The sequence below is a fragment of the Colossoma macropomum genome, unplaced genomic scaffold (genome assembly GCF_904425465.1).
Source record: "Colossoma macropomum unplaced genomic scaffold, Colossoma_macropomum, whole genome shotgun sequence".
In the NCBI taxonomy this organism is placed as follows: domain Eukaryota; kingdom Metazoa; phylum Chordata; class Actinopteri; order Characiformes; family Serrasalmidae; genus Colossoma; species Colossoma macropomum.
In genome coordinates this window covers 207,054-219,097 of record NW_023494894.1, presented here as the reverse complement: position 1 = coordinate 219,097, position 12,044 = coordinate 207,054, and the positions used below count along the sequence as shown (strand labels likewise).

Here is a 12,044-nt window from a genome sequence, read left to right as displayed (position 1 = left end):
CTGTATATTGCATTGAATACTCGAGAGACTAACAGCCAGGACCAAATTCCTTGTGTGTGTCAAAATCTGATCCTGAATCACAGTTGGACATCTGTGAAAGCACCATTAATGCTGAACGATATATACAGCATTCGGAGCAACATATGCTGCCATCCAGACAACATCTTTTGCTAAACTGCAGTCCAGGCCTGTCACCCATTGAAAATATTTGGAAATTTGAAATGAAAAATATCTCCTGAACTGTTGGGAGCTCATTTCCCAAACACTTACAGAGCGATGTTTAAAGAAGAGGTGATGTAATACAGTGGTAAACATGCTCCTAACTTTTTGGTGTTGCTAGCATCACATTTAAAATAGTCACATACTTTTTTTCAAAAAACAATATAGTTTCTCAGTTCCATCATTTGATATGTTGTCTTTGTACTAGGGTTGCAACAAACGAGTATATTTGATAGTCAAATAATCTATCGATTACTGAAACGAATAATTGATTATTGGGATTATGAATCACTACATTACCAAATAACTTTTATGTAGCTATTAACTTTTAAATTTAGCTTGAGGTTGTTTTATGCATTTGCTAACTAACAATGAAGACAGTATAGATGAATAACATTCAGGAATTCACTGTTTTAATGAACTTTCCTGCTAATACAGAAGATAAATATATTGTTTTATTCATTTTTCCTGTCAAAATTTATAGCCAAGGATGTGCAAAGTGGCAGCAATAAAGTATAAACCTAAATCAGTTTTTCTTTAATCAAGTAAATAAAAAATCTACATGTGAATGTCAATTTTAAACAGGGCAGTCTGAGCTTTGTGCATTCTGCTGTCTGCTTAAACAAAATTCTACAATCACAGCTCTTTATTGAAACAGAAGACAGTCAGCATCTCTGCGTGCCCTTGTGAAAGTCTCGCTCTACTCTGAGAGCAGATATGCTCCGCTGATGTGCTCTGATGGAGTGGATGGGAAAGTGGCGAACATTTGTAGCAAACTTGTTCTCTATGAACAGTTAGATTTGAACGATTTTGTGTAAACATTTCATTTCAATGGTAACCCTTTGTCCAGCTGCCTTTTATGCCCGCTGAAAACTATCCCCTGAAACTGTTCGCGAGTTGAACCAAACGTTCGTGGAAAACAAAACATTCTCCGTGTTCGGCAAATTTAAACGCACCGGTGGCCTCGAGGCTAAGACAACGATGCAGTGTTTAAAAGTGTAAACGTTATCTGGAGTGCGAACAGGGTCGCTGTGAATAATACTTATTTCTCTGTTCCAACTCCATTAATAATACAAAAGAACATGAATTTCAAAATACAAATATTGCAGCTCATAAGAAAGTAGGACAGCTTTTAGCATTAACGTTGTCTAATTAGCTCGCTAGCGCAACTATAGCCGCGTTCCAAACCACACACTTCTGCACTTCACATACTACACTAATGAGTGCACTTCTAATGGTATATGTACTATTTTTACACACCACTTAGTGTGCTAGTATGCGGTTTGGGACGTGATGTATCTTACCGAGATGAATCTTCATGTAGTGAGCCGACGAGTTTCCTCTTCAGATGTTCCATCATGTAGGATGTGCTCCCATGCCAGCTAAGGTCGGCTAAATAAATAGCACAACTGACAACCTTTTTTCTGAGTTTAGCGTGAAATGCTCCCAACACTTTTGAGGATTTTGTTCTTGAGGCAGTCATTGCGCTGTTGTTAATTCTCCAGCGAGCAATAATGTCAAAACATTCCTAGTGAGCGTGAAAAAGACGCGTAATGACGTCACCAGTTATTCGACTGCTAAATTAGTTGCCAACTAATTTGGTCGTCGATTTTATTCGACTAAGTCGAATAACCGTTGCACCTCTACTTTGTACTTCTTTCAATTAAATATAGGATTTAAATGATTTTGCACATAATTGCGTTTTGTTTTTTTGTTTTTTGTTTGCACAACTTTCCAGCTCTTTTGGAAATTGGGTTGTAAGTATTACAATTGAAAGTACAAACTATTTTGTGATACTGGTTACTAATGGGCTTCGTACAGACAGCTCATACACAATAGCAAGGCCCCTATGTGGACAATTGACTGGATTCCTCCTGCAAATCCCCCTGTTGCCCCACAACATTCAGCATGTGGAAGAGCTGTTCCCTTAGCAATTTCTTTGTGTTTTGCCATTTACATGTCCGTAAATTTTGGTGCAATGAAGATTGTATACTCTGAAGGTTGTACTCCAAGCCCTTGTACCTTATTTTCTGAACCCCAAGCCATGTGCCATATAAAATAAAGATTCATTGACCCTGTTTTCTCTCCCTAGACGGGCAGTGAATATGGGAGTGCTGCGTGACCCAGGCTCAGAAGTGGAGGATCGTCAATATCAGATTGACCTGCAGAGTATCAGTGTGGGCACTGCACTATGGGAGCAGCTCCGACCAGAAGGGGAAGGGACAAAAGGAAGCAGTGCTGCTGAGGGCGAGAGAAGTTCCCAGAATCCTGCGCTGGAGTGGAACATGGCCAGCAGGTATGTCACAGCATGGATAATAAATCACTTTTTTCACCAGTATTTATTAGGAATTTTGTTACTGTATAACATTAACATTATTTCAGAATTTCCTCAGTTAAAATACACCTGTTAGCACAGTTCAAACATTCTGTGCATACACCATAGAGTATGTGAGTGATGTGGGTGTGGAGCGGTATGATTTTGCCCAGAGCCTGGAGTGGTTTTTCAGAAAGTTTTCCAGTACCGCTTCATCCCATGAGCCAGTGCTTTTTCCCACGCTACCTCTGCATAAGTGATGTGGCAGCATGATTCTACAACTCATATGGCAAGCATGCCTACACAGCATTTGTTCTGCAGAACTGTTCAGCAGATCTACTTGCAGGAAATTTTCACTGATCACAACAGAGTTCTACAGACTTTATTTTCCAGCACAAATGATGAAAAAAGATAGTGTTAAAAGCACATGCATTCGTTTACCCTTGGCAGTTTTCTGGCTTACGATTGGGTCATTGTTTCACACCTATACCTGTGAAGCACAGAACGTTTAACTACTTTTTGTTTATCAAAGTCTATAAATGGTATAATTCATGAAGTGAAGTGTGCAGTGTCTAATCCATATTTTCAATATCATGAAAATGAATCATATGGAGCAGACATGACGCAGATATTCTCTGATATGTAAGTGAGAAGCGAGCAAGGAGTGGACTGATTGCAGAATGCTTGGAGCTCCACTCCACTCACATACTCTGATCACAGTGCACCTTACAGTTCAGGTAAAACAGTACATATTACAGCGCACATTACTGTGCACTTTACTGTTCAGTCTGTTATAAGGCTACATTTATAGCTGTGTGTAGTGGTCAAAGTCCATTTTTCTTAAGCTGATCAGATTTGTGTTTAGACAGTTACTGGCTTGTGGTCCTTTGCTGAATTGCACAAGTGTGCTTTAGTAAGGAACTGAAAGGACTTAAACTTTAAGGAACAGATCAGATGGCAGATTAGATACATGAAACACTGGTCTAAACACAGCCTCTGCACCTCCTCAGATGGTGCTCAATTTTCATTTCAGATCACCCTGTCTGTTGGAAAGTTAATGTTTCAAAAAGCTGAATTGCATATGTGTAGGGTTTGTTAAATATAGCAGCTGATTGGCATCATAGAAAACACAAGCTTCTGAAAACAACTTGTATCTGGCTCTGAAATTAATTAAAGGTCAGTTTTCACGGGCTCCTGAGTGGTGCAACCGTCTAAGCGTTGGCCCTATCATCAGGAGATCGCAAGTTCGATCCCTGGTGATGCTACAGCCATCCGTAGCTGGGAGTCCGAGAGAGCACAATTGGCCTCGCTCTCTCTGGGTGGGTGGGATGGCTGCCCGTCTCCCCCCATCACTCACTCAGCACGATGCTAGTCAGCGCAGGCGTCTGTTAGCTGACGTAACAGATCTGGTGGTTGGCGCTTTCCTCCGAGCGCATTCGGCTGTCCAATGACGTTGCGTGAGCGGCAGCTTGAAAAGAAGCGGTGGCTGGCTTCACAGGTCTCGGAGGAAGCCTGTGTTAGCCTTCGCCCTCCTAGCGTTGATAGTACCGTGTGACTGGGGGAGTCCTAACTAGCGGGTGGAAGTGGCGACCACTAAATTGGGGAGAAAACCGGGTAAAAATTAAAATTCATTCCCTGTAAATGGCTCATTTGAAAGCTGAGAGTGTGAATTTAAGTACATTCACAAACATGTAATATTGGACCTAATGTGTCTCTGTGGTCTCACTGTCCATAATCATAATTTTGAGATCTGTACATTTTTTATGAGGCCAGGAGCTAAAACAAACACAGCGTAACGGGCTGTTTGGCTCTTCACCATATTTCACTCATGTTGGAAAACTATTGGAGCCCAAAAGCCACACAGCCTGCTGCCAGGAACGCCCTGTTCAACTCCTGTCAAATAAAAATGATCCACTGTTCCTGTGTGATGGAGACGCTAAGCAGGCAAGCAAGAGCTTCAGGTAGACTCACACCAGTGGTGAAAGAGAGACAGATAAAGATATGAGAGGCCCCACTTACTACTACTGAAATTCATGTTCAGCATGAGGGAATACAACAATAAGTCTATCCCAGTATCCCAGTGAGAAAATATTAGAGCTATAGGGTAGTTATTCCCCACCTATGGCTAAGGTGATGCCCATTAGTTAAGTTGACTTACCCTGTGTGAGCACTCACTCTGCTTGTCTCTTTCAGACATCGTCATATACATACATTTAGGGCTGGGCGATAAAACGATAACGATAATTATCGCAATATAACTTTTCCTTGATAGAGCGATACGACATGTTCGATAAATGTTCGATATAATACACCATTCTCACACTTCCACGTTCTAGCGAAAGCCTTGGTGACATTTTCTACTGCAAGGAAAGCGACACTACTCTGCTGTCGCCAGGAGAGGGCGCACTTCCGAGTTTTTCTACATGATTAGAGAGGGAGGGGGCCACAAGTAAGATGAGTCTTTAGCAGCGGCTGAAACGCAGAGTTATACATTCCCTGTTTGAGTGGAGCGACCGACGATCTGTTCTCCTGTGACCGAGTGTGAGTGACGAGGTCAGTGGTGTAACTATACTGTCCTACAGCGTACTCACCTCTTTCCTAACATCCTAACCAGCTTTAGCAGCGTTAAATCACAATCCTCACAACTAAAGCACTGTTACAGCGCTCGGACAGTCAGTCATATTTAAGTATTAGTGCATTCCCAAGCAACGAAAGTGAAAGAAAGAAGTGGGTTCATGTAAATTACAGCCCTGATTTAAACGAAAGTAAACTGAGGAAGCTGTAAGGCATTGGAGAGCGGGAGAGCGCTGTCTTTCCAGGCTAGCTGTTTTTAGCAGCTGGCTAACTTGAAGCAGCACTCCGTCAGCACCGCTTTCAGTTTAAACGTGCCTAAAAAGAGGACTCTGTTTGTCTGGTGTTAGATATTTTGCGGTTCACCACTTAAACTACTATGATAGTATAGAGAAATCCAGTCGTCGCTAGCTGGTGTCTGAATACTGTGATGTCATTTGTAATTTTTGGCCATATCGCCCAGCTCTAACATACATATAGTATATACCCCACAAACATATAGGCTGTTTGAAAGAGGAGCTGCTCCCTATAGATTCTTTAGGTGTCTCTATGAGTGCTGAACCATTAATCCATACTAGAAGGACTAGGCAGCATTCTCTGGGCCAAGTACAAGTCTAGCTCTTACTAATTCTCTCTCCTCTGCAAATACTGGAAGCTTTGCAGTTTGATTATTTTAATAGCAGCAGATGTGGCAGTTAACACTGCCTTATAAAGCACAATTGAATATTTGTTTTACTGCTAACAAATATTTCCAGTGATAGGAGTTAATAGTGGGGATGAACATTTAGTAAGTAGGAAGAGTTTATTCTCCTGGGCTCTGCACTGCAGGCTCTGTGTATACACTCAGGGTGGGTTTCAGTGCAGTCTTGTCAAATAATGGCAAGTTTGAGCAAAGTGTGTTAAGTTCTGTGCCGGAGCACAGTGGCGATGGGAACATCAGCCCTAAGTTCATTATTATATATCTTTTCTTCTCTCTCTCTTTCTGCCTCTCTTTCTGCTTCTCTTTCTCTCTCTCTCTCTCTCTCCCTCTCCCCTCCTTCATCCACCCTCCCTTCTCTCCCTCTTGGGCCCAGTTTCCCAAAAGCATTTATCATCTTAACTGGTAGAAAAAGTGTTCTGTGTCATGCTTGCTCTACTAATTATCTTTGTGCTAAACCTGTTCATGCTTGGTTGTCAAAGTGAATATAACTGCTGGGCATGTGTTTATCACGGTTAATTGAGTGTTATTCCAAGCTCACTCCTTTTTTGTTTTTTGTTTTTGTGTGATGCATCTTGCTGCACCCAACCAGGTTTAGTTTTGCTTTTGGAAAACCAATCTCAATCTATTAATGAGAGTGAGGCTTCTGGGGAACTTTTGCAGCATTTACAATGGCCTGCAATTAAAAAGGCAAAATAAGAGAATTATTATAATAAATGTAATATGCGTGAATGTGTGTTGTGTGTATGTAGCATTAGGAGGCACCATGAGAGAAGAGCGATCCTCACCCCCATCCTGACTGACTTCTCTATACGCATCACGGCCGCTCCTGCCATCATCTACAGCAAGCCTTTGTCACCTGACAGCAACTCTGCTGAGGTACCAAAGTGTGTGTGTGTGTGTGTGTGTGAGAGAGAGAGAGAGACAGCAGCTGTGCTGTATGTGGATGCCTAGGTATACTTCGGATAGATAGATTTATAGAAGGATGAACAATTTTATTAATCCTTAAGGAGAAAGAATCAAACAAAGAATGCATGATGGCCCTGTTTGTTGGAATTAACATCTGATTGTGATTGTGGTGATCCAGTCAAGACATGGAGTGTTTATGCTTGCCCTTTTTAAAAGTGGCTTTGCAACCAGACATTGGTCTGATCTCATTTCTCCCTGCAATATTTACATTTTTAAATATGGCTGGTTGGTGTGGTGCCTGAGCACTGGTGGCTGAGCCTAGACAATTTATGCTATGTTTAATGCGGTATAAAAAATGCAATTGCAGTGCAGAGCAGGCATTTTAAGTTACAAAGAGAGAAAAGACAATGAGTTATGTATATTTTGCTTAGCAGCCACAACTGACGCACAGCCTAATGAAGGATATGGGTTAAAAATGCAGCAAGGAACAGTGGGAATGCTGTGTAGTCCAAAAGCAGCAAATTATTTTTCAGCTTCCATTTCTGTAAGCCTGTTTCTGAATACATGTGACAATGCCTAAAATAACTTGTTTACTGATAAAGGTGGGAAAAGTATTGAAAATTGTGATTGGTGTGCATGTAACATTACATTGTGAATGTAGACAGCCTGCCACATTGCGTTTACATATACACAGCGCAGATCAGAATGCATGCTCAATTACCCTGGGATCAGGACAGCTAAATCTGCAAACATTTCGATTACAAATGTGGTTTGTGGTTACACTTGTCATTTACATGTGCATACGGACAACACCCAGATCTACAGATGCACTTTAATGCCAAGTGTAAACAGGGTCAATGAACAGACACATAATTACACATAATTATAATAATAATTTTTAGGTGACAAGAATAATCTGTTTGGACATAACGTATCAGCTGTTAATCATGGCTTTCGACATCGTTTATGTGCACACACATGCATGCACACATGCATATTCTTACCCACAACAGCTAAGTTCTGCGAGTGGTTTTGACCACGAGAATTTGAAGCTGCATGCTCGTACAGCTTATGTTTTTGGCAGAAATGTCATGATCACCTCATCCATTCCCAGACATCCCTCTCAATGGGCCTAATGGCTCAGCTGTTCCACACACAGCTTCACATCTTACTTGCCTGGATACATCCATCTTTGGGAAGTCGCAAATCACAGTAACAAAATATGTAGTTTGTGTGTATGAGGGTGTGTGGTTGCATGCATGTATATTAGGGTGTGTGTGTGTGTGTGTGTGTATATATATATATATATATATATATATGTATATCATAGAGAGAGAGGTGGTTCTTGTTTACTGGCAGTAAGCAGACTGCCCTCCACCAGGCTACAAAATGCACAGTGCGGGGGCAGGAGCTCCAGAGAGGGGCAAGAGGTGACAAAGAGAGCCAGATGCGGGTGTGGGCGGACAGCATGTGTAGGTGCTGAGTGTGTGGCCTGAACTTGCAAGTGGAGTTTCCTGTTCTCTCCCTTATGTCTCACCATCTCTGTCTTTTATTCTCCCTCCTTCCTTCTCACACACGTGGTCTCTTGCTGTGTCTGTCTGTAGGAGATAGTGGTGTGTGGCCACAGTTTGGAGGTGAACGTTACATCAGGTCTAGAGATGTTTCTGAGTGTGTCTCAGGTTCAGCTCATCCAGCTGCTGCTGCAGGCCAATGTGGGCACTGTCGACACTTCAGAGAAAATAACTGAGGTAAAGAACACCACAAGAATATATATACATTTTATAACTTTATAATTATATGCACACACAAATGTTATTGCTTAGGTTATGATGAAATGCAGTCATCTTTTAAGTCTGAAGTAGCAGCTTACTGCATCCTCTGCTGGCATCTTCTCCTGTTTGCAGAGTGAGGGCAGGGTTGGGGTAGCTACTGAAAAATTTGTAGTTAGCTACTTTGAAGCTACTTTCCCAAAATTTGTAGCTAGCTACAATTTAGCTACTTTTCCTGAAAAAGTAGTGGCTACTTTTTAGCTACATTTTGAAAAGTAGTGTGCTACTTTTTAGCTACTTTCAAAGCATGATTGTCAGAATATTTGTGTATCTCCACCTGACACACCAAACAACCCCAGCTGAAAGTGTGAACAAGACACTGCATTTAATCATGTGCCAGAAAGAAACATACAATTGAAAATCTGCAAATATACAAAAAGATCACCAAAAAGTAAGTTTAAGTGTAACCAGCAATCAAACATACACAACCAAAGATGTGATATCCAACAAAAATTTAGACTAAGTAAAGGCAAAGTCAATCTTTTCAGGTATTTCCTAACAAAAATCAACAAAAACAACCATATACAAACCAAACAAAGCATTGTCAACTGTTGAAATAAAACTGCTCCAATTTAAACATTTCAGCAAGATGTACAGACATGATGTTCAGAGTCCTTTGCTAAACTTCAGTAACACTTTAGTCTCAAAACTCTCATCAGTGACCCTTGCTCTGTTTGGAATAATATCTCCAATGCTGCAGAGCTGTTGTGGCTCCACAGCAGAACTAGATTTTTAGGTCAAATAACATAATCCTCCTTTGCTGTAAAATCGTTATAACTCACAGTTTTAACACATTTTTCACAATAAATGGTCTCAAACACTGGAGTTAATGTATAACTGCTAATTCACCAACCTTTAACACTGAAGACTGATGCACAGACTGCTGGTCACACAGCAATGCAGATAACGAAATGGCAAAGAGAAAGATTTAAGACAAACATTGATCATTTGGAGATGAATGGACTTATTTGCATTTATAAACCTTAAATGGTGCCTGAGGTGCTGGATTGTACTGCTGTGCTATTTAAGGTGTAATGGAACAATTCGAATGAGAAGCTGACGAATGAGAAGCTGGTGAATGAGAAGCTGACTTCAGCTTCGCGACTTGTTGCAGATTAAATGTATGAGGAAACCAACTGAGTGCTTCTAAATGCAAATAAGTCAATCTGAACGAGAAGCTGACGAATGAGAAGTGACTTCACAGGATTGCAAAATCGCCACCAGCCCAGTTAACGGCTGCGTTCTGTGGTTCAGATTTTGAGTGGATTGCCTGAAGCCTGTTGCGAAAATGTTCGCTATAGCTACACAAAAATTTGTAGGTGCTACAGCTATTAGTTACATTTTATAAAACTGTAGCGACTGCAGCTATTAGCTACAAAAATTTGTAGTTAGCTACAAAAACTAGCGTGCTACTTAGCTACTCCCCCATCCCTGGGGGAGGAGGTGCACAGCAGAGCATGCATACATTCTGCTTATGCTCTCTTCCTATCCCATATAATAAATGATGTTAAATTCTACTTTTGGATCTGCTCCGAAATTAAGCGGTTTTCACATGTATCTGTCCCTTTTGACCCCTTAGTCCTAGTTCTACGAGCGTCATTTAACGGACTTTCTGCTGATCAAGATTTACTGATTAGAGGTCTTGCTGTTGCAAGAAAATGCATTCTGTTCAATTGGACTTCGTCTACACAACCTAGTATAACTCAGTGGTATAAAACAATATATAATATCCTTCCCCTTGAAAGATTAGCTTATTTAGATAATAGAAAGATTAAGAAGCTTTATCAAGTTTGGGGCGAGTTCTTGGATTACACTAAACCGGCTATTAGGGCTACAGTGTTGAAATGGAGTAGGTTATGATGAATGGGACTGTCTTTCTGTTCCTTTGTGTCAGCTTTGGTGATAATATTAATGCTGATAATATTGATTGCAGTACTATTGATATTTCTTATTTACTGTATTTAATTTAAATTGTTGCCTTTTTATTTTTCTCTTTTTAATTCTCAGTATGTTAATGTACTGCATTATACATAATGTTATCACACTCTGTATCGTATCTGTTTACTATAATAAACAAGACTGGAGGGGAGGAAAAAAATCTACTTTTTGGTTGTGTTGCATGTAACATTTTACTGTAACACATGTACACAGTCCCTTTTTAACTGCACACATAGTCAACTCCAGAATTATTGACACACTCTATGAAAATGAGCTAAAATCTGTATGTTAAATAACCTACATACGCAGTGAGTGATCTTTCAGACATAAACAAATGGGTAGGCTGCATTTTTATTTTTATACTGTGAGAAAAAGCTTTCTTCAGTGACACAGTTTTTAAACACAAGTTTAAAAAATATTGGCACCCCCATTATTAATATTTGGGAAAGCCTCTATTGGCGAGAATAACAGCATTGTGTAATGATTAACAAGGTTGGATAACACTTTGACCACTCCTCTGGGCAGAACATGTCCAGTTCCTTGATATTTTTAGTCTTTGCTTGTAGACTGCCCTCTTCAATACATACCACAAATTTTCAACTGGGTTCAAATCTGGAGGGTCATTGCAAAACAGTTTTGTGTTTGGAGCTATTATCTTGCTGAAAGTTTCACCCATGGCTGTTTCAGCCTTCTGGCAGAGACAGACAGAATTTGGGCTAAAATCTCCTGCTAGTTGTGTTCATTATGCTGTTGATTTTCACTAGAGCCCCTGGACCCCTAAAACAGCTCAAAAGCATCAATGATCCACCACCATATTTGACAGTGGGTATCTGGTGCTTTTTTACCATATGCAGTCCTCTTTTTTCACTCCATGTGCGTGACCAAAAAGTTACATATTTGTCTCATGTGACAGTGACATACTGCAAAGTTCAAGTGATGCATTTAGCAGCTTGGGCTTTGGAATGGCTTCTATTGTGAAACTCTTTCAGAAAGCTTCTGGGTATAGACGTGGCATCTGACGGTGGATTTTAAAATTTGAAAACCACAACATTTAACTGAACTGTGATCTTCAGGTTCGTCTTTACCTTTCTTAAAATCATCTTTACTCTCCGTAAGAGCGGTATGCTCATGTATTCTCTTCCTGGCAAATTATCAAATGTTCCATGCTTTTCAAAAATTTTAGTAATGCCCTTATTGTGCTTAATGGTAATTTCATTTGACTTCTACTTTTTTTTTTAAGCATGTGCAGATTTTACTTCATTTGAAGTTACAGATCTGCTGCTTTACCCATGTTGATGGATGACAAAAGGATTTTATGTGTTTGTAAGCCTAATACCTCAAGGAAACAGGAAAGGTCCTTAGACAACAATAACCCAACCAAATTTCTTTGGTTTTATCTAAAATATTCTTTAGTTTTGCCAATTTTGTCATGATTTCTGAAAACATACACAATTCTTAAAATAAAACTACACTCTTTTAGGAATGATTTCTGTTAGATAAATTAAACATTTTTGACAAACATTTGAATCATTATTCAATAACTATCATTATTATTCTAATAATTATG

At 40.1% G+C, this 12,044-nt stretch overlaps 1 protein-coding gene across 2 annotated transcripts in view; it reads left to right on the top strand.

Annotated features, from left to right (window-relative positions):
• The window catches only part of LOC118800430 (vacuolar protein sorting-associated protein 13B-like), a 402,625-nt gene that overhangs the window by 226,931 nt on the left and 163,650 nt on the right, over nt 1–12,044 (top strand). For both annotated transcript variants that reach the window (XM_036560640.1, XM_036560641.1), the window contains exons 31-33: nt 2,312–2,515; nt 6,554–6,680; nt 8,315–8,458. In XM_036560640.1, coding sequence (XP_036416533.1) covers nt 2,312–2,515; nt 6,554–6,680; nt 8,315–8,458 — 475 coding nt within the window. The remainder of the gene's footprint in view (nt 1–2,311; nt 2,516–6,553; nt 6,681–8,314; nt 8,459–12,044) is intronic.